This window comes from Equus quagga, chromosome 14 (assembly GCF_021613505.1).
Source record: "Equus quagga isolate Etosha38 chromosome 14, UCLA_HA_Equagga_1.0, whole genome shotgun sequence".
NCBI classification, from domain to species: domain Eukaryota; kingdom Metazoa; phylum Chordata; class Mammalia; order Perissodactyla; family Equidae; genus Equus; species Equus quagga.
The window spans coordinates 26610783-26630980 of NC_060280.1; the positions used below are offsets into that span (position 1 = coordinate 26610783).

General features: G+C 39.8%; 1 protein-coding gene across 4 annotated transcripts in view; it reads right to left on the reverse strand.

Moving 5' to 3' along the window:
- Positions 1-20198, reverse strand: part of STIM1 (stromal interaction molecule 1) — a 172518-nt gene that overhangs the window by 30353 nt on the left and 121967 nt on the right. For all 4 annotated transcript variants that reach the window (XM_046685358.1, XM_046685360.1, XM_046685361.1 and 1 more), the window contains exons 4-5: positions 7175-7286; positions 3749-3864 (exon numbers count right to left, since the gene is read on the reverse strand). In XM_046685358.1, coding sequence (XP_046541314.1) covers positions 3749-3864; positions 7175-7286 — 228 coding nt within the window. The remainder of the gene's footprint in view (positions 1-3748; positions 3865-7174; positions 7287-20198) is intronic.

Consider the following 20198-nt stretch of genomic DNA (forward strand, 5'->3'; position numbering starts at 1 on the left):
GAAGGCAAAGGCCAAACTTCTGAGTTTACTTTCCTAAAAGTACAGGATACAGACAGTAGTAGGAAGGAACAGACCTCCTGTCTTTAACACAGGACCCTTATCAACCGGAGACGTTCCCCAAAAAATCATGGAATGTTGTGGCTGAAAGGAATCATAAGAATCCTTCAGCTCAACTGTTTCATGATACAAACCAGAAAACACACCCTGAGAAAGTAACCTACACAAAGTCACATGGCGAGTGGCCACTGTGAGAAGAGACTGAGGTGTGATTTCCTAAACTTTATAAGAAGCAGTCTAAATGGAAATCCAGGGATACAAAAAATCAAGCTGTAGATGATGATGATGATGATTGAGATATAATTCACATATCCTAAAATTCTCTCTTTTAAAGGTACAGTTAAGTGGTTTTAGCATATACAAGGTTGTACAACTATTAGCACAATTAATTTTAGAACATTACCCCAAAAAGAAATCCCATATCCATTAGCAATCACTTCCCAGTTCCCACTCCCTCCAGCCCCTGCCAACTGTGCATCTGCATTCTGTCTCTATGGATTATCTATTCTAGATATTTCATATAAATGAGATCATACAGTATGTGACCATTTATGTCTGGCTTCTTTCTACTTAGCATAATATCTTCAAGGTTTATCCATGTTGCAGCATATATCAGAACTTCACTCTTTTTTATGGCTGAATAATATCCCATTATATTTATATACCACAACTTATTTATCCAGTCACACATTGATGGACATTTGGGTTGTTTCCACCTTTTGGCTACTGTGAATAACACTGCAAAGAACACGTGTACATGTACTTGTTTGAGTACCTGGTTTTCAATTCTTTGGGTACATTCCTAGGCATGGAATTGCTGGGTCATAGGGTAATTCTACGTATAATTTTTTGAGGAACGACCAGACTGTCTTCCGCAGTAGCTGAACTGTTTTACATTATCACTAGAAATGTACAAGGGTTCTAATTTCTCTACACTCTCGCCAACACTTGTTATTTTCCTTTTTTTGTTTGTTTTTATTGTAGCTATCCTAGTGGGTATGAAGTGTCTTCTTAGCTCTAGTACCTCTGTTCTGCCCATCTCAGAAACAGAGTTTTCTGCTGACCTCTGATCTCCCTCAAGTTAGGTCACATGCATCCTATAAGCTATATGAAATGAGCCTAGGAGAAAATACCCATGTCCTGGTATCACTAAAACCTGCTTCACGCCCCTGCTGGCTCTGACCTCCTGGACCCAGTATCATATACCCCGGATTATGGTTCACAGGCTCTCCAGTCCTAGTTGATTTTTCCAGATAGAATCCTTGTCTATTTTAACTGGCAGTTTCTCATGTGGCCTTTCAGATATGTGTATAAGTCCTATTTTGATACAGAACACATAACAGTCTGGTAAGACATCTCAGAAGACTAAGGAAGACTTTCAGGCTGCTGAAGGCCTCACCTTCCTGGAGGGATGACAGAGGACAGCCTTTACAAAAGTAGCCTAGCTTTTACTGCTGGGTTTTATTCTTCTGGTATAAACGTTCTTGCTGGTGTATACAAAGAAAGGGATGTAAGTTGCTAATGAGGAGAATTTAATAAGGCCACTTTCCATCTTTCAAGACTTATCTCAAGAATTATCTTCTCCATACAGCTTCTTGAACTCCAAATGAAAACTCCTCCCTTCTCTGTGCTCCCAACTAAACTCTGGGAAGACTTGCATGATAGCTATAATACTGTTGCCCATTTACTCTATTTGTTGACATGCCCATCTCCATTTAGATGGAACTTCTTGAGAGCAGGGACCCTGTCATTTATACTGGTACACAGTAGATGCTCAATAAATGTTAATGAATGAATAAAAGGCCATTGTTTAGTACAGAGAGTGGGCCTCACACAAAGAGTAAGGCATTCATTGTGTCCTTTATTTAAAATTTACAAATGAATGCTAAGAAAAGTGTGTCCTAGCACTAAAAAAAAAAAGGCAGCAAAGGAGGTGGGAACAGTCTTCTCCCATGTTGTTCTGTTTTACACTTTCAAAAGGCATAGACCTTCTGGAAAAGGCAAAACTATAGAGACAGTAAAAAATATCAGTGATTGCCAGGGACTGGGGGAGAGGGAGGGATAAATAGGTGGAGCACAGAAGATCTCTAGGGCAGTGAACTATTTATTCTGTATGAATAATGTGCTATAATGGTGGTGTATACATCTCATTGCACATTTGTCCAAACCCATACACTACACAACACCAAAGTAAACCCTAATAAACTATGGACCCTGGGTGATGATGATGTGCCAACGTAGGTTCATCAATTGTAACAAATGTGACACCCTGGTTGGGGATGTTAATAATGGGGGAGGCTATGGATGTATGTGGGCAGGAAGTATATGGGAAATCTCTGCACCTTCCACTCAATTTTGATGTGAACCTAAAACTACTCTAAAATATAAAGTCTATTAAAAATTTTAAAAACTAAAAAGTCATAGACACACTTGTATTGAGACATCAGCTTGGGCACTTGTCAAGCCAAATGCACAGATGGGGAAATGTTATACTGCCTCTGACCCTGCCTGCCAGCTGCTTCTCTGGACTGGTTCTTGGCTCTATAGCATTCTGCTGCTGGCATCCTCAACTGATGCCAATAGCTCCCAAAGGGCCAGGAGTGGATGCTAAGAGCTATTTGGTTAAGGCTAATTTTCCAAGAAATTTTACTACATTGGGGGGTGGGGAGGACAGTAAGGAACATTGGCACAGAGCCAACATGTGTTGCCAATCTTCCTCTTTTTGCTTGAGGAACATTGTCCCTGAGCTAACATCTCTGCCAATCTTCCTCTCTTGTGTATGTGGGACACCACCACAACATGCCTTGATGACCAGGGTGTAGGTCTGAGCCTGGGATCCGAACCCACGAACTTTGGGCCGCCAAAGTGGAATGTGCGAATTTAACCACTATACCACCAGGCCAGCCCCAGAAATCTTACTACTTTTGTAAATTCACTTAGGATAAGAAAAAGGATGTCAGGGTTGGCTGTCTCCACCTTGCAGATCTTCAGGAACTGAAGCACCTAGTTCTCTTAACTAACCCCTGGCTGAGAGATCACCCGTCCTCAGGCCTGAGTGTCTTTCTATGCCTTCAGTGAAAGCCCACTTAGTCCTTTTTAGTTGTCCAAGGACACAAGATGTTCAGCAATCAGTTCATATGCTCTGCATATCCACAGCTTCAGCAGGGAACAGCTAAATAGCTTTCAGCCCCTTATGGGTTACCTGTTATCCCTGAGCACACCTTTTACATTTTAGCTTTTGTATTCCTGCTCAGGTTGTTTCCTCCACCTAGAATGCCCTCTCCTGCCACCTCCATGGACTAAAGCTCTACTCACACTCAAAGGCAGAGGTCACATGCCACCTCATCTATCGGTTGCCTTCCCTATCTCTCCTCTGGATCTTACAAGCACTGTGTACCTCTCTAGAACGTTCATTTTATCCCTTTAGGGCAGAATATGATTCACCCAGGTCTTCCTAAAGCATCTAGCATAGCAACTTGCACAAAGCAGATATTTCCTTAATGTGTTTAATGAAAAGATGCTGATATCTAGCTGGACTAAAATGCAAGACCATTTCATATCTCAACACCAGTGGAAAAATTAGAGGCACTGCCTTGCAGGTGTGCCTAGAAGACCTAGGACCTCAGTCTAGCCACTCCAACAGCCTTGGCTTCCATGGTACAACAGCAGCTCTTCTCTCCACAGGACTCACAGAGAGGAGGCCCGAAGAGTACTGTGTCCAGGGCCTTCAACTGAAGCTTCTGCCGATGGCTCCGGTCTGTCATCTTCAACACAGTCCCTGTCATGGTGGTGTTGGTTACTGCAAGCCTGTTGAGGCAAAGAAGAAGGGGTCAGTTCCCTGCCAACAAAGCCAGGAAGGATCCTGGTAGGATTACCCACCTCCTCCAGGAACACGTCCATGACTTCTAGCTCTTGGTGATTGCTCCCCTCTGCACTCTAGAACACAGTCTATGCCAGTGGATCTCAAAGTATACAGGGACACATAGTATTTACCAAGAATTTGTTCACCCTTCTCCCCATGTCCACCATCTCCTGAGCATCCTACTCTCTAAGGATTATCCATCTGTGACCATTCTCACACTCAACCCAATTTTCTATTGTGCTTCTCTTTCAAGGGATTATCCACTATACATCTGTACCTACAGTCCCACTATTTGTAAATGCATTCTCCTGTCCAGCCCAGGTCAAAATGTCCCACCACAGGACCCAGCGATACTGGGAACCTCTGAATTTTCTTAATCCTATCCCAAATAAACAAATTTAATATCCATTAAATATAAACCTGCTGATGACAAACATTGCATTAGTCTTGTTAGCTTGTATTGAGTCACTGTAGTTTACTCTCGATCAAATTACTGTAATTTTTTATGACCTTCAACTATACTGTTAATGATAACTCTAATAAGAGAGGACCTGTAAACAAGAAAATGACCTAGGAAAAATTGGACTTTGTTTCTCCTGCTGGAACACAGTGGATATAAGAGAAGAGGGGTATAAGATATGAAAGGTTGAAAAACCACCGTTCTGGGTCCCACAAGCGAGTATTTACTACTATACTACTCCGTAAGGTTAGTGCTCTTTTCTGATGTGTAGCTTTGTTTCCCTAGGTAGAAAAGAAGCGTCTGACATCACAGTGTGTAATTTATATTCTGCCTGGGCATGCAGGAGCAGGTACTTCCTTCTCTAGCCCTGGAAAGCAATCCAGACCACCTACAAGAGAGGCAGTGAGACACTGTGTTGGGGTTGGGGGGGTCACGAGATCTAGTTTCTGATCCCAGCTCTATCAGTGACTCACTTGTTCCATCATAAGTTGCTTGGTCCCTCCCCTGGGGCCTCAGTTTCCTTCTGTATAAACTTATGTATGACCAAATGCTCCCTACAAGCCTGGGAGTTCTTAGGGCTCCTCTTTAGAACACTTCTTCCAGGTGTACTAGCCTTCATCTAACTGATCAAAATAAGTGTTATCTTTTCTATAGCCTATTTGTCAAAGAAACCTATGAACTGGAATGTTATGTACTTCTAAGCAATGAGAGAAATGAGAGAGGAGCTAACATTGACTAAGCAACTACTGTGGATCTCGTACTGTTCTGACACTTTACATACAATACCTCATTTAGTCCTCACCACTTTACAAACCCAATTCTGTTATTAGCTCCACTTTACAGATAAGAAAACTGAGACTAATAGTTAAGAGTAACTTGCCCAAAGTCACATAGCAAGTGAGTGGCAAAGCCAGGAAATGAACCCAAATCTGCTAGATTCTCCTCGTTATACCATGCTGCTTAGTGATGGCCTAGAACCATCTTCACTCCATCCTACACCCATGCACTGAAGGCTCATGCTTCCTGCTGTCACTAAGCTGCCACAGGTTGGCTTCCTCTATTCCTGAACCCAGCTTGGCTGGGTCTGGTCTTGGATCTAATCCTAGCCACACGAGGGCTAAGTGAGCCCATGACCTGAGAACTGACTTCATATTCATCACTTTACAGTTTTAATCCAAGCCATGGCCATCCTCAAGATGGAATGGTCCAGGGATCCACAAGGCAATACTGCTATTTCTATGGGTAATGAGAAAGAAACCTAAATCCTTGAGCTTCATGATCAACCATCTTTTCAATTGCCTGTCTCTTCCATTAAACATGGAGTTCCTCAAAACAGATGTGAGGTCTAATGCATCTCTTTGTTCTCAGGGCCCAGGACAGAGCATAGCACATGGTAGGTGCTTGGTAAAGTTTTGTTAAATAGAACTAAACTGAGTATTTCCAGGAACCCTATCTTTAACTATGTAGGGTAAGAGGAAGGGGCAGTGAAAAAAGCAGGGCACTTAGAACCAGGCAGACCTGGGTTCAAATCCAAGCTCTGCCACTTCCCAGCTTGGATAAATCATAAAATATTTGAAATTGAGTTTGCACACTCAAAAGTTGGGATAGTAATTTCTTCCTCCCAGAAATGTGAGAATCAACTGAAATAATAGGAAAGCACTCTACAAAGGGATGTACAAACATTAAGATTATTACTCTTTCCAGAGTAGGGAGAAGCTGTGAAGAGGAGGCTGCAGGCAGCAGAGGAGGGAACAGCCAGCTCAGCTAGGCCTGGACAGCAGTGCCTGGTAGCTTTGTGGCTGGAGACTGCAATGTGTGAGCATTCCAACAGCTTCACCTTCCCCTTTCCCCTTTGCTGAAGCTCATAACCAGATGCACCTACATAATAAGATGACAGATTATACATAATCAGCACTTACCAGAGAGTAAGCCCTTTGAAGGCAAGGGCGGGTTGTTGTCATCTTTATCCTCAGCACCCAGCACAAGTGCTTGGCACAGAGTGAGTACCCAGTAAATATTTGTTAAATGAATAAGTAAATGGATTAATGACTGAATGACATACGGCACTAGTTTGACATAAGAAGAAGTCCAAGCCTACTCCATCCCCTCCCCACTTCCACCCCAAGCCCTAGTATATTGTGCCTGTAAAGAAGGCAGAGTTAGGATACAACAGCATTGGGAAGAGTCATTCCAGGGAGAAGGTTGGGGCCCACTGCAGTCAGCCCCTACCTCTGCACCATTTCTTTAAAGTAGATAAACTGTATATGGATAATTCAGGGGAGACTAAAAGAGCCCTGAGGCTCCTGGGCAATAAAAGAGGCAGCTGCTGAAGGGACAGCAAAAGAAAAGAGAAACACCACAAGCTTTGAAGTCTACCCAGATCTAGGTTCAAATTATAGTTTTGTCTCTAACTAACCATGTGACCTTGGATAAGTTACTTAGCCAGTTTCATCATCTATATACAATAATACCTACCTTACAGGATTGATGTAAGAATTAATGAGACACTGCATATAAAGCGTTGAGTAGAGTGCCTGGCATGTAGTAAGCACTCGATAAATGGCAGCTATTTGTACCATTCCCAGGATTGATAGAATTATTAAATAAGAGAATGGATGTGAAGTGCCCATCATACTTCATAGCAAGTGCACAACAGATGTAAGAAGAGGAGAGGTCTATGGACTCTGCCCAGGACAGAGTGGAATCTCACCTAACTGGCCAGAGCAACCTGAAGGCAGGCCGACCCCAGCCTATTCCCTGCACCTCCACATGAGAGAACCCAGTCTTCTCCTGACCTTGGCATAGCATGGCCACTGAGCTGCAGTTTCCGGAAGGTCTCCTCATATTGAGGCAGCTCCACATATGTGATCAGCCACTGCACCACCTCATCCACGGTCCAGTTGTATACTGTGGGAAGAGACAAGCAAAACCATGACTCCAGAATGCCAAGCACTGCTTGCACTTACTGTCACAGTCACACTGACCTTAATATTTATCACGTCTGTATGTTTAGCATCTCTCTCTCCAATAAAATCCTAAGTACGAATGGAGTGTATATTGTACTTTTTGTTTGACCTATAGGGAATGGACTTGCTCTTCTACTATGCTGGATTCCAGAATGAAATAATCCTGAATTATAACATTAATAATAACATTACTACTACTAACAGAAGTCATCATTTACATAGCACTTACTATATGAGAGGCATTGTTTTAATTTTAAGTACCTGACATATATTAAATCACTAATCTTCACAACTACTATGTGAAGGATATATCTTATTTTATCCCTATTTTACAGATGAAGAAACTGAGGCACAGCAAGGTTATATAACTTTCCAAAGTTACCCAGCTAGGCACTGGTAAAGCCAACATTTGGACTCAAGCAGTCTGGCTCCACAACCCTTGCTCTAAGCCATTATGTTTTAGATACAGAGACAGATCTAAATTTGCTACCTGAAGTTGCTAGAAGCTTTCATACAGAGGCAAATTTGAGCCAAGAGATGGATCCAGCTGACACCAATTAAGCCCTGAGTCAAATCACACCTGTAGACAGCTCTGTTCATAGATTTTACAGTTTTGTGCAACAAGTAGATTTCCCTTTCTGCTTATATCAGATTGAAAAGGTTTTCTGTCACAAGAGCCAATTCTAATGGAAACGACTACTGAGTGATCATTCACAACAAAGCAAATCACATCATCACCATATGTGGACCAGTGTAGCTATGTGTTCCTCAATATTACAGTGGTGTGATTTTTCTTGAAATAAATAATCATAAAAATAATTCTTTTAAAACAATTTTAATATTTGTGTGGTGTTTGATAAATTTATCTCCATACTTTGTCAAGAGTCAACAATAAAGGAATAGGAGTGGACTTAATACACAAGGAATATGTTTGAGCCAAGTGAAGGTCAAATGACATCTTGATGTATTATATAAACCAAAGTTTCATAGTATCTTGAATAGAGAAAAAATGTTAGGAGGACTGAGTCATCAAATGGCACCCAGTAATACAGGCATGCTGAACTTAAAGAGCTTGAGAGAAATTGACTTTCAGCAAAAAGGTACAATAGTCCCCCCTCATCTGCAGAGGATACGTTCCAAGACCCTCAGTGGATTCCTGAAACCACAGTTAGCACCAAACCCTATATATACTATGATTTTTCTATACATACATACCTATGATAAAGTTTAATTCATAAATTAGGCACAGTAAGAGATTAACAAGAATGATTAATAATAAAATAGAACAGCGCCAGCCCGGTGGCGCAGTAGTTAAGCATGCACATTCCGCTTCGGCAGCCCAGGGATCGCCGGTTCGGATCCCAGTGCAGACATGGCACCACTTGGCAAGCCATGCTGTGGTAGGTGTCCACATATAAAGTAGAGGAAGATGGGCACGATGTTAGCTCAGGGCCAGTCTTCCTCAGCAAAAAGAGGAGGATTGGCAGCAGTTAGCTCAGGGCTAATCTTGCTCAAAAAAAATAATAATAAAAATAATAATAAAATAGAACAATTATAACAATATGTTGTAATAAAAGTTACCATAGATCTTAGCAACATCAGCATATGTTTTTTTTCTTTCATTATTAAGTTGAAAACTGGTTTTTTTTTTGAGGAAGATTAGCCCTAAGCTAACATCCGCTGCCAATCCTCCTCTTTTTGCTGAGGAAGATTGGCCCTGAGCTAACATCCGTGCCCATCTTCCTCTACTTTATATGAGAACTTTTACCTTTTCACTTAAAGGAAGCACTTTACAGCTTCTCTTTGGCATATCCAAATTGCCAGCATCACTATTCCTGTGCTTCGGAGTCATTTTTAAGTAAAATAAGGGTTACTTGAACACAAGCACTAAGATCTGATGACCAAGATACCTACTAAGTGACTAACAGGCAGGTAGTTTATACAGAGTGGATACGCCAGACAAAGGGATGATTCATGTCCTGGGTGGGACTAAGCGAGAAGGCACAAGATTTCATCAGAAGTGCAATTTAAAACTTATAAATTGTTTATTCCTGGAATTTTCCATTTAATATTTTCAGATTGTGGTTGACTGCGGGTAACTGAAACTGTGGAAAGTGAAACTGCAGATAAGGAGGGACTGCTGTATCATTTTATTGGATCTAAAGATTGCTTTTATTTAATGTATAAATCTGCTTTTATTTATATTTGTATACAAATTTTATACAGTAACTTAAAGCTCATTTTATGTTTGTACACATTTAAATAATATTATAATAAAAATAATTTGTTAGCATTGCACGTCCAAGATAAATTATTTCCCTTAAAAGGAAATTGTACATTCCTCAAGTTTGAAAACTACTGCTGCAAACAGCAAGAAGCCAAAAAAGTTCTGAAGCAGAATGAAATGGTAAGATTTATCACCCTCATCTTTTAAGATCTATATCCTTCCCAAAAGCTGTCTTTCATCAGAATACTGTATAATTTTCCTTTAATAGTCAGGAAACATTGAAGGTATGGACGATGGCCTATTCATTTTTGCTTGCTCCAGTGTCTCTAGAATAGAGCCTCATATACAGTGGCATCAATAAGAATTTACTCAAAGAGTAACTACCCTAAATGAGGAGTTCAGAAATGTTCTGATTGTGGTCCTCCAAACAACAACAATCTCCTTAGACAAACATACAACTTATGCAGACGGTTAACTTTTGAAATGCTTCTCAAAAAACAGGCATGCCTCTGGTAGGCACACCTCAGATCTTAGGTTGCTTCTGTCACTCTCACATAAGCTAGAGAAGTTGGAAGGCTGGGCCTTGTCCCTTCATTCTCCTACTGCCCACACAGTGGAGCCCAGCACACGGTGCAAAGCAGACTCTCAGAAAGACATCCTGAATGAAACAAAGTTGAAGGCAAAAATGCTCCAATCTCTCGATGTCCTCAAGAAGCTATGGAGGAAAGTTCTGAAGCTAAGAGACTCTGGAGGTAGATTAAACTACTTGCAGACGCCAGCAGGTGAGAGGGGAACGGTCTAGTGCACTCAGACTTTATCCTAGAAGACGAGATCCTGGCGGCTTGGGTGAAGGACGCTTAGTCCTGATTGGCTAAATTTCTAATTCCCAGACTAGAATACATTGGAGGGAAGAGAGAAATTAATTTCTAAGAGATATAATCAAATCCTAGGATTTGGGAAAGGGGGGATGACAGAGCTGGGGTTAAAGAAGCGTCGAGGAAAGTAGAATGCATTGGCCTTTTATCCTGAAAATGAATATGTAATCACATACATTACAAATGTGATCATTTACCGTGGTCTGGAGTGTCAGGTAATGAAGGTGTTCTAGAGTGACACACAGATATGAGGCAGACAGACAAGTTCTAACCCGTAAAGTGGAGAACAATGCACTCCTGCCCCTGCTGCCAAGGGAGCTCTGCCTCATCCAGCACAAAGGGGCCTTTCTGTTTCACCTGTGGAGTGGAAAGAAGGTTACTTTTTTGATCCTGGAAAGGCCTGAGGCTAGTGGTGCTACAAGGGCCTTTTGTCTACTGGGAGGATACCTTGATACAAGCCTGAGCATAGACCCTTGGCACATAGGAACTTCTCTATCTGCACCCTACACTGCAGTGGAGGCAGGCAGGAGTCACTCTAGACTAGGCTTTCTCAGTTTCTGCACCATTGACATTTTGGACAGGATAATTTTTTTGTTGTCGGGGGCTGTCTTGTGCATTGTAGAATGTTTAACAATATCCCTGGCATCTACTCACTGGATGCCAGTAGCATGCTGCCAGTCTTGACAATCAAAAATGTCTCCAGATACTGTCAAGTGTCCCCTGGGGACAAAACTGCCCCTGGCTGAGAACCACTGCTCTAAACACTACATTAAGTGAGGCAGAGGGTCTATAAGGGGGCCACCGCATCCCAGTAAGGATGGACTCTGAACACATTCAGTCCCTCCCTACACAGCTAAGCTGTGGGAAAAAGGGTAATGGCTTCAGCATGTCAGGACAAACCTCAAGGCTGTTTTTTTTGTTTTTTGTGCTCTACATATCATTCTGTTACCTAGACGGATGCCCTACGTAGGTAGGGCTTGGCAGCATCGTGTTGCCCACCCAGTGGAACTGCAGTCTGAATAGAATAAGCCAGAATGAGCTGCATCCTTGTCAGACAGCAATTCTGTGTCCCAGGGTGAATATCTCACTCAACAACCATGGTGAGATATCAGGGCATCTCGTCTCTAAGGTTCAAGTACCTAAAAGTTAAATGTTTTGTTCTGCTTTCTCATTCCAAAAGAGAAAATGGGAAGACTCCCTGGGCCAAAGAGAGGAAGAAAGTAACAGCAAGTATAGAGGGCTGTGGCTGTCAGTGAAAGGCTACAAAATGTGGCAATGAGAGCTTAGCATAGACACAGGCTCCAAATGACTCACGTGGCCAAATCCCAGGAGGACATACAAGCAAGAGACAGTCCTCTAAATTTATGAGTGCCTCATCCCCCGAGCCTGTCCCTGCAGCCCCTAGAGAAATCAAAGACGACATCTCTGGGCAAAATGACAGACAATACTACACAGAATCAGAGAAGACCAACCCCCGGAGTTTTCCTCAACAAGTAGTCCTTCATAAAAGAAATGAACAAGGTGACTAACTTTGTAGTCTCCAACCTTTTTAATGACATAACCTACCTGTAAAAAAATTTTAAGCACGTATTGCCAATACATGAATATCCATTTATAAGTTAGATTCATGTACTGGCATCAAATATATTGTAAAACATACATAAAAATTAATGAGACAAAAATAAATGCAATATAAATACAAGCTCTAGCATTTTCTTGTGGCATCCAGTTGATTGTCTTGTGCAGTTGGAAATCACTGGACTAAGAGGCTAACATCCCAACACAGATGACCTAAGCTTCACAGCTTTGCCCTGGAGGCTGCCTCTGCTGTAGCCCTTAACTTCGCCGTCTTCATTTAGAATCAGTATCTCGCACGCTATATTTATTCATCCTTGAACACTGCTATCAGATTTCCAGGTATTTGATATTTCCAGAAAAGCTCTTTTCCCTCTTCTTGGCCTGCTAAACACCAACTAATCCTTAAAACCCAGCTCTACCTCATTGCTTACTAACACTCTTTGGAGCCCACTTCAAAATCCCCTCTTCTAAAACCTTCAAAATAAGTACTAGCTCTCCTTTCTCTGCTTACTCAGCACCTTATACAGACTTCTTGTTTAACATGTATGTTATATTGTTATTATTTAGTCACATATCTCTCTTCTCCATTATACTAGAAGCAATTTGGTGTTAGGGAACATTTATTTATTGCCCAGTGTCTAACACAGGGCTGGATCATTCTAAGTCTTCTATAAAATTTACTGGAATGCACAAAAGAATCAATATAAATGAATGAATGAATAAATGATAGCAATCTGTAGCTCCTGGATCACTTGTACATCCCATCAGTATTTACATTATGCTTTCTCACTAACAGCATCACTCTCCTCCACCAATTTCTTTTTTTTTTTTTTTTGAGGAAGATTAGCCCTGAGCTAACTGCTGCCAATCCTCCTCTTTTTATTGAGGAAGACTGGCCCTGAGCTAACATGCATGCCCATCTTCCTCTACTTTTTATATGTGGGACACCTACCACAGCATGGCTTGCCAAGCTGTGCCATGTCCTCACCTGGGATCCCAACTGGTGAACCCTGGGCCGCCGAAGCAGAACATGTGCACTTAACCACTGCGCCACTGGGCCGGCCCCTCCTCCACCAATTTCTTAGAGAAAGGGGGGAATTTTTTTTTTAAAAAAAGCACTTATCTTATGCATATCAGCAGAGAATCCCAGAAATTGATGTTTATTTAGCTTCTCAGATAGTAAAGATACATCCTGGCCTCCATACTATGTTTCATAGATAAGAAGGGGACTTTCCCATTTGAGAAAGATTTTTATTTAAAATGAATAAAACTTCCTGTTTTATTCTGAGATAACCATAAAAAACTAAGTTACTCAGGATTGCCCTGGGCATTTTAGAACACTGGATTTTTATTGTAGAATATATTAGAAAAAGCACTAGATTTGAAGCTGCAAGACCTTGATTTCTATCCTATCTGCCATGGACCAACTTGGGGAAATCACTTAACCATTCTGAACTTCATTTTCCCTTCTATAAAATATTCACTCAGTCATTCAAAACATTTCTTTTGTCCGACTTTGTGCCAGACACTGGGAACAAAGCAGTGACTGAGACAGAGATCCCTACACCCATGTAGCCACAGTCTAGTGATCCCTGTCTCCCAGACTCGCTGAATTGAATGAGTTCATGTTTGAAAATGCCTAGGATTTAATACAAACACAACAGTAATTGTTTCTTCATATATATATGTATATTCATTTAAAAATGAATAGTGTTGGGGACTGGCCAGAATCTGGGTGGACAGAGATGCAGGCCCACCAGAGGAAAGAAATATGAGCAAAGACACAGAACTAGAAAGTGTGGGGCCTGTTCAGAGAACACTGACTCCAGTTTGTCTGGAGTCCAAGGGTTACATACAGGGACAAGGAGAGTGAGGCATTGCTGAGGCCAAGTGATAAAAGTCCTTGAAAGGTGGTCTCAAACTCCAAAATCATTTATTCACTAGAGGGGAAAAAAACATTTATTGAGCACCTACTACTTGCCAGGCACTGCTCTAGGAGCTAGGGACACAAGAGTACACAAAATAGAGTCACAGATCCCTGATGCTTACATTCTCCTGGAGAGAGACAAAGAAAAAGACTACAAACACATAATGATATGTTGGGTACTGATAACTACAATGAAGAAAAATAAAGCAGGGTAAGAGGATAAAGAGTAGTGTTAGATCAGAGCAGGGAAGGCTTCTGTGATGAGGTGACATCTGAGCAGAAAATGAAATGAAGGTGTGAGCCAAGTGAATATTTGGGTGAAAGTCATTCCAGGCAGATGGAACAGTAAGGATTATTCCCCAGCACTTGAGCTATAGCAATACCTCCAGGGATATACCCAGACAGATGCTTGGCCTTGGCCAATCTTTTCTCTTGCCAGACAAAGAATAAATAGTAAGAAATGAGCTTTTGAGTCAGTTATCTCTTTCTTCTAATGGAGCCGTGGTGCCTCCAGATGAAGCCCTCACTTACTTCTGTGGTTTCCCACCCACATCCCAAAAGAATAATGTCTGGCAGGAAGGTTGCCAGTACCTTCTTTGCCTCTCCTTTACACAGCTATTAGTCAGTTCGTTGGTCACTCGGTCAGCCTTCAGTCAGCCTTTTGGTCAGCCAGTCACATGTAGCACAGTGGGTAGGAATCTAGGTTTTGGAACCAAGTGCCTTGGTTTTAATCCAGGATGTGCCTCTTACTAGATATAAAACCATGGGCAAATTACTTAACCTTTCTGTGCCTCATTTTCTCACCTGTAAAATGGTGAGAATCAGAGTTCTCACATCATAAGTGTGTAGTGAAGATATGGGAAGCCCCTAGTATACAGTAAGTGCTAAACAAATATTAGCTATTATTATTATCACCATTCATTTATTCATTCATTTGCCAAGCCTTCATTGGCTTCTACTCTAGTAGGTCCTGGGTGAGGTACTAAATACAGAGATCAATCTGCATGATATTCATCATAAAGGCTCTCTTGTAGAGAGGGAGACATACAAGAAAATAAATGAGTAAAATATAGTGTGACAGTGCTAGGTCAGAGGAATATTTGGGGTGATGTGGGGACACAGAGAAAGGAGTGACTCATTGCCAGTGAGTCAGAAAAGGCATCACAAAGCCTAGCCTCTTATCCAGTTACTCAGGATAGAGAGCACTCCAATATAGCTACAGAATCTTACCAAAGAGGCCTTCTCTAAGGATAATCTGTAGCCTAGACCTGTAGCCTCTCTCTGAGTGGTTTCCTTCTGCTCTCACTAGCAGTTTTTCATCTGCACCTAGAGCCAGGCAGAGGTCTTAGTTTTCTAATATGATGTTAATATCAAGCCCTAAACCATCATTGCAAAAAGAATCTGACCCATTTGCTTAGGCCTCATGTGACAAACCCACTAGGCTACCTGGCAAAAGCCAGGTGTCCCAGGGCCCAACAGGACCTACTATTGAAGATCACCTCTAGAGCAACTACATGGCTAGCAGAGAGCCCGGTAGAGAAAGACCAGCAACATGGCTGCAAAGTAGTAAGAGAACCTAGATTGGAATGTTGAATGAGCCAAACAACTTGCATAAGATCATACACTGGCAGATCCAAGGGCACACTTTTGTCTTCCTCATGCCTTCTCTGGGCCAAGTCCTGTGTTAAGTGCTAAGATATAGAATCATATAAAATAATGCCCTCAAGCAGTCTGGTGGGAAAACAGATGGGGAACAGATCATTGCAATTAGTGTGCTAAGTGCTGTGATGAGATAAGCCTAAGAGGCTGTGGGAACTCAGCAGAAGGCACCCAACCTAGCCTGTGGTTTCCAGGGAAGATTTCCTAAAACAGAGGATAGTTAAGTTGAGTCTTGATTGTCAAGTAGGATTTAACCAGATCAAGAAAAAGGAAAGACAGAACAGCATATATGAAAGCATCGATAAAACAGAGTGACATATTCTAGTAACTTCAGGTAAATCAGTAGAGCTACAGACAAGGAGATGTGATGAAGAGCAGTAGAAAATTTAAAAATAGGTGGATCCCAGAAATAAGCATGTGCCTGGTATACTAAACTAATCAAGCACAATGTCTGGTGGTACAGAAAAGGTACTCAGTTAATTTATTTTTTTAATGCAGCCATGTTTGCACAGATTGTAGAAGAGAAAAAGTACCTTTTCGGGCCAATACCACAGAGGTAAATAAGGAATGACAGAGAAGCACAGCATTAAAATATAAAGAAACTCAGGATGTAAAAGAAAATAACCAGATTTTTATTTACATGTACATATTGATCTTTCCTTCTTAACTGACGTAACTCATTTGAGATTACAAATGGACATTTAATTTTGATCCATCTGACTAACACCTCACAGATAAAGATAAAAAGAATCAGTGCCATTTTCTATAATAATTTCTTTCGTCAGCAACTACTGAGCCCTCAGTACCTTATTTTGTTGAGTCCCAAATAAGATAGCAGTTGTGATTTAAGCTTACTACTAGTTCTACACAAACTCAAGTGTTACCTGACCAATAGAAAAGCCAATATTTATCTTCTCAAAATAACACATGATTACTAAATATGATTACACAGGAACTTATTTGTAACATTTTTAGCAATATCTTTATTTGTCCAGGTTCCATTTAAGAATATTTCTTCCATCCAGAAATTTGATGTCCTAGCATGTCTGATTCATTTTTTTTTTTTTTTAAAGTGGGGAAGACACTGAAAAATGTAAGCAGAGACCTGGTCAGAGGTTTATTTTAGAAAGATCTACCTGGAACCAAATGAAGGACAGACTGCAGTAGAGCTAGACTGGGCCAAGAAGAACAGTATGAAAGCGTCCAAGCAAAAGATGATTAAGCTGAGACTTCTACTTCAGGCCAAGATGAAGGTACAGGGATAGAATTTACCCTGCCTCCTGAAACAACAGAAAAAAAAAGACGAAGTATATGAAACAATGGTTTTCAAGATACTGTACATCACCCTACAACGGACAGTGATCTTTGAGAGATGGTAAACAAATGAGGCAAGTCATACAACCATCCCAGCTTATGGCTTGAGAGAATTTCCAGGCCACAGTGCAGAGAGTAGAATTAAGGTTGAAATGGCAGAAACGGAAATACACTATTATAAGGTTCTTATACCATATATGACAAGGTATAATAAAATCTCTTGAAAGTAGACTGTGATAAGTTAAAGATGCATATTTTATCTCCTAAAGCTACTACCAAAATAACAAAACAAAGAGTTAAGCCAATAAAGAAGATAAAATGGAATCATAAAAAATACTCTTAATCCAAAAGAAGGCAGAAAAAGAGGATAAGGGAACAAAAAACAGATGGGAAAAACAGAAACAGTAAGATAATGGCGTCAAATCTAACCATATTAATAAACACATTACATGTAAATGGTCTTAACACCCCCAATTAAAAGACAGAGACTGTCAGATTGCAAAAAAGTAAATAAATAAGACTCAACCATATGCTGTCTATAACAAACGCATTTTAGGGGCCGGCCCTGTGGCCAAGTGGTTAAGTTCCCACACTCCACTTTGGCAGCTCAGGGTTTCGCCGGTTTGGATCCTGGGTGCAGACATGGCACCACTTGTTGGGCCACGTTGAGGCAGCGTACCACATGCCACAACTGGAAGGACCCACAACTAAAATAAACAACTATGTACTGGGGGGATTTGGGGAGAAAAAGCAGGGGAAAAATGCATTTTAAATATAACACAAATAGTTTAAAAATAAATCAATGGAAAAAGAAATGAACAATACTCAAAAGAAAGCTATATTAACATCAGAGTAGATTTTAGAGCAAAGAATATTAACAGGGATAAAGAAGGTCATTTCATAATAATAAAGACGTCAGTTAAGAAAACATAACAATCTTAAATCTATATGCACCTAGTAGCAAACCTTTAAAATACACAAAGCAAAAACTCACAGAATTAATTGCAAGGAGAAATAGGCAAATCCACAATTATAGTTGGAAATTTAAATACTCCTCTCTCAATAATTGATAGAACAAGTAGGCAGAAAATCAGCAAAGATATAGTAGACTTGAACAACAGCATCAACTGCCCTGGCCTGACTGACATTTTATATAACATTCCACCCAACAACAGCCAAGTGTACATGGAACATTTACCAAGATAGAACATGTTTGAGGATAAAAAAAAATCTTAAAATATTTTAAAGGATTCAAGCCATACAAAGAATGTTCTCAGACCACACGGAATTAAACTGGAAATCAGTAACACAAAAATTTCTGGAAAATCCCCCAATATCTGGAAACTAAATAATATGCTTCTCAATAGCTCATGAATCAAAGAAGATATCAGAAAAGAATAAGAAAGCATTCTGAGGTGAATGAATGTAAAAACAAAACACGTCATAGTGAATAACCAATACTAGATGAATGTAATATATGACAGATGTCAGAGGTATGTATTTCCAGTGCAAGAATAATCCCTTAAACTGGAACACATTATTAAAGGATACTAAGTTAGTGAAGACTATATGAGACAAAAAAAGTGAGAATAAGCATTTACCATCAGTTGTGTTTCCATATTAGGTATTTTTACTCTGTCTATGCCACCAATAAGTCAGATGGAAAAAAGCAAAAAACCACAGCATACCAGAATTTCTGAAATCCTGCTAAAGCAGTACTTTAGTGTAAATTTATAGCACTAAATGCCTATATTAGAAGAAAAAGAAAGGTCTCAAATCAATATCCTTAGCTTCCACTTTAACAGACTAGAAAGGAAGAGGAAATTAAACTCAAAGTAAGCAGAAGAAAAAAAATAAATACCAAAGTAAGAGTCAATGAAATAGACAAAAATAAAGAAAATTCTTGAAAGCAAACACTGGTTCTTTGAGAAGATCAATAAAATTAATAAACATCTAACAAGACTGATCAGTTAAAAGAAAGAGAAGACACAAATTACCAATACCAGGAATGAAACATCATTACGGATTTAAGATATATTAAAAGAATAATAAGGGAAGGTTATGAACAAATGTATGCAAGTAAATTTGACAACTTAATTAAATGAACGAATTCCTTGAAGAAACAAACCACAAAATTCACTCAAGAAGAAGTAAATAACATAAATAGTGCAATACCAATTAAAGAAATTGACACTTTAGTTTAAAACCTTACCACAAAGAAAACTTCAGGCTCAAATGGCTCTACTGGCAAATTCTACCAAATATGTAAGAAAAAATAATAAAAATTCTACATAAACTCTTCTGAAAAATTAAAGAATACTTCCCAATCATTCAATGAGGCCAGCATTATCCTGATAACAAAAACAAAAATACTACAAGACAAGAAAACTACAAACCAATATCCCTCATTAACAAAGATTCAAAAATTGAAACCAAATTTCAAATAGAATTCAACCACATAATAAAAGGAGAATCCATCATGACCAAGTAAAGTTTACCCCAAGAATGAAGGGTTGGTTTAACATTCAAAAATCAGTCAATATAATTCACTGTATTAGCAAACAAAACTAGAAAAACAGGCAATCATCTCAATATACACAGAAAACTCATTTGATAAAACCCAACATCCATTCCTCATCAAAGCTCTCAGCAAACTAGGAAAATAAAGAAGTTTCCTCGATCTGATAAACGGCTTTTACAAAAAACCCACAGTTAATGTTATATTTAATGGTGAAAGACTGAACACTTTCCCTCTAAGATCAGAAATAAGACAAAGATGTCTGTTCTTCCAGTTCCCTTCAACACTGTCCTGGAGAAACTAACCAGGGCAATCTGACAAGAAAAAGATTTTTAAAGGGCATTCAAATTGGAGAAGAAAAAAGTTAAACTTTATTTACTAGTAGACATGACTGTCTAAGTTGAAAATCTGATGGCATCCTACTAATAAGTAAGTTTAGCAAGGTTGCAGAGTACAAGATCAATATATAAAAATCAATTATATTTCTATATATTGCAAAAATCAGGAATTACATTTTTTAAATACCTTTTACATGGTAAATTTTATGTTATGCATATTTCACCACCATTTTAAAAAGTACTATTTACCATAGTAAATAGATAATAGTAAATCAAAACCTATGAAATACTTAGAGATAAATCTGACAAAAGATATGAAAGACCTCTACACAAAAACTACAAAATATTACTGAAAGAAAGCCTATCTCCCAAACAAATGTATTACTGAAAGAAAGCCTATCTCCCAAACAAATGGAG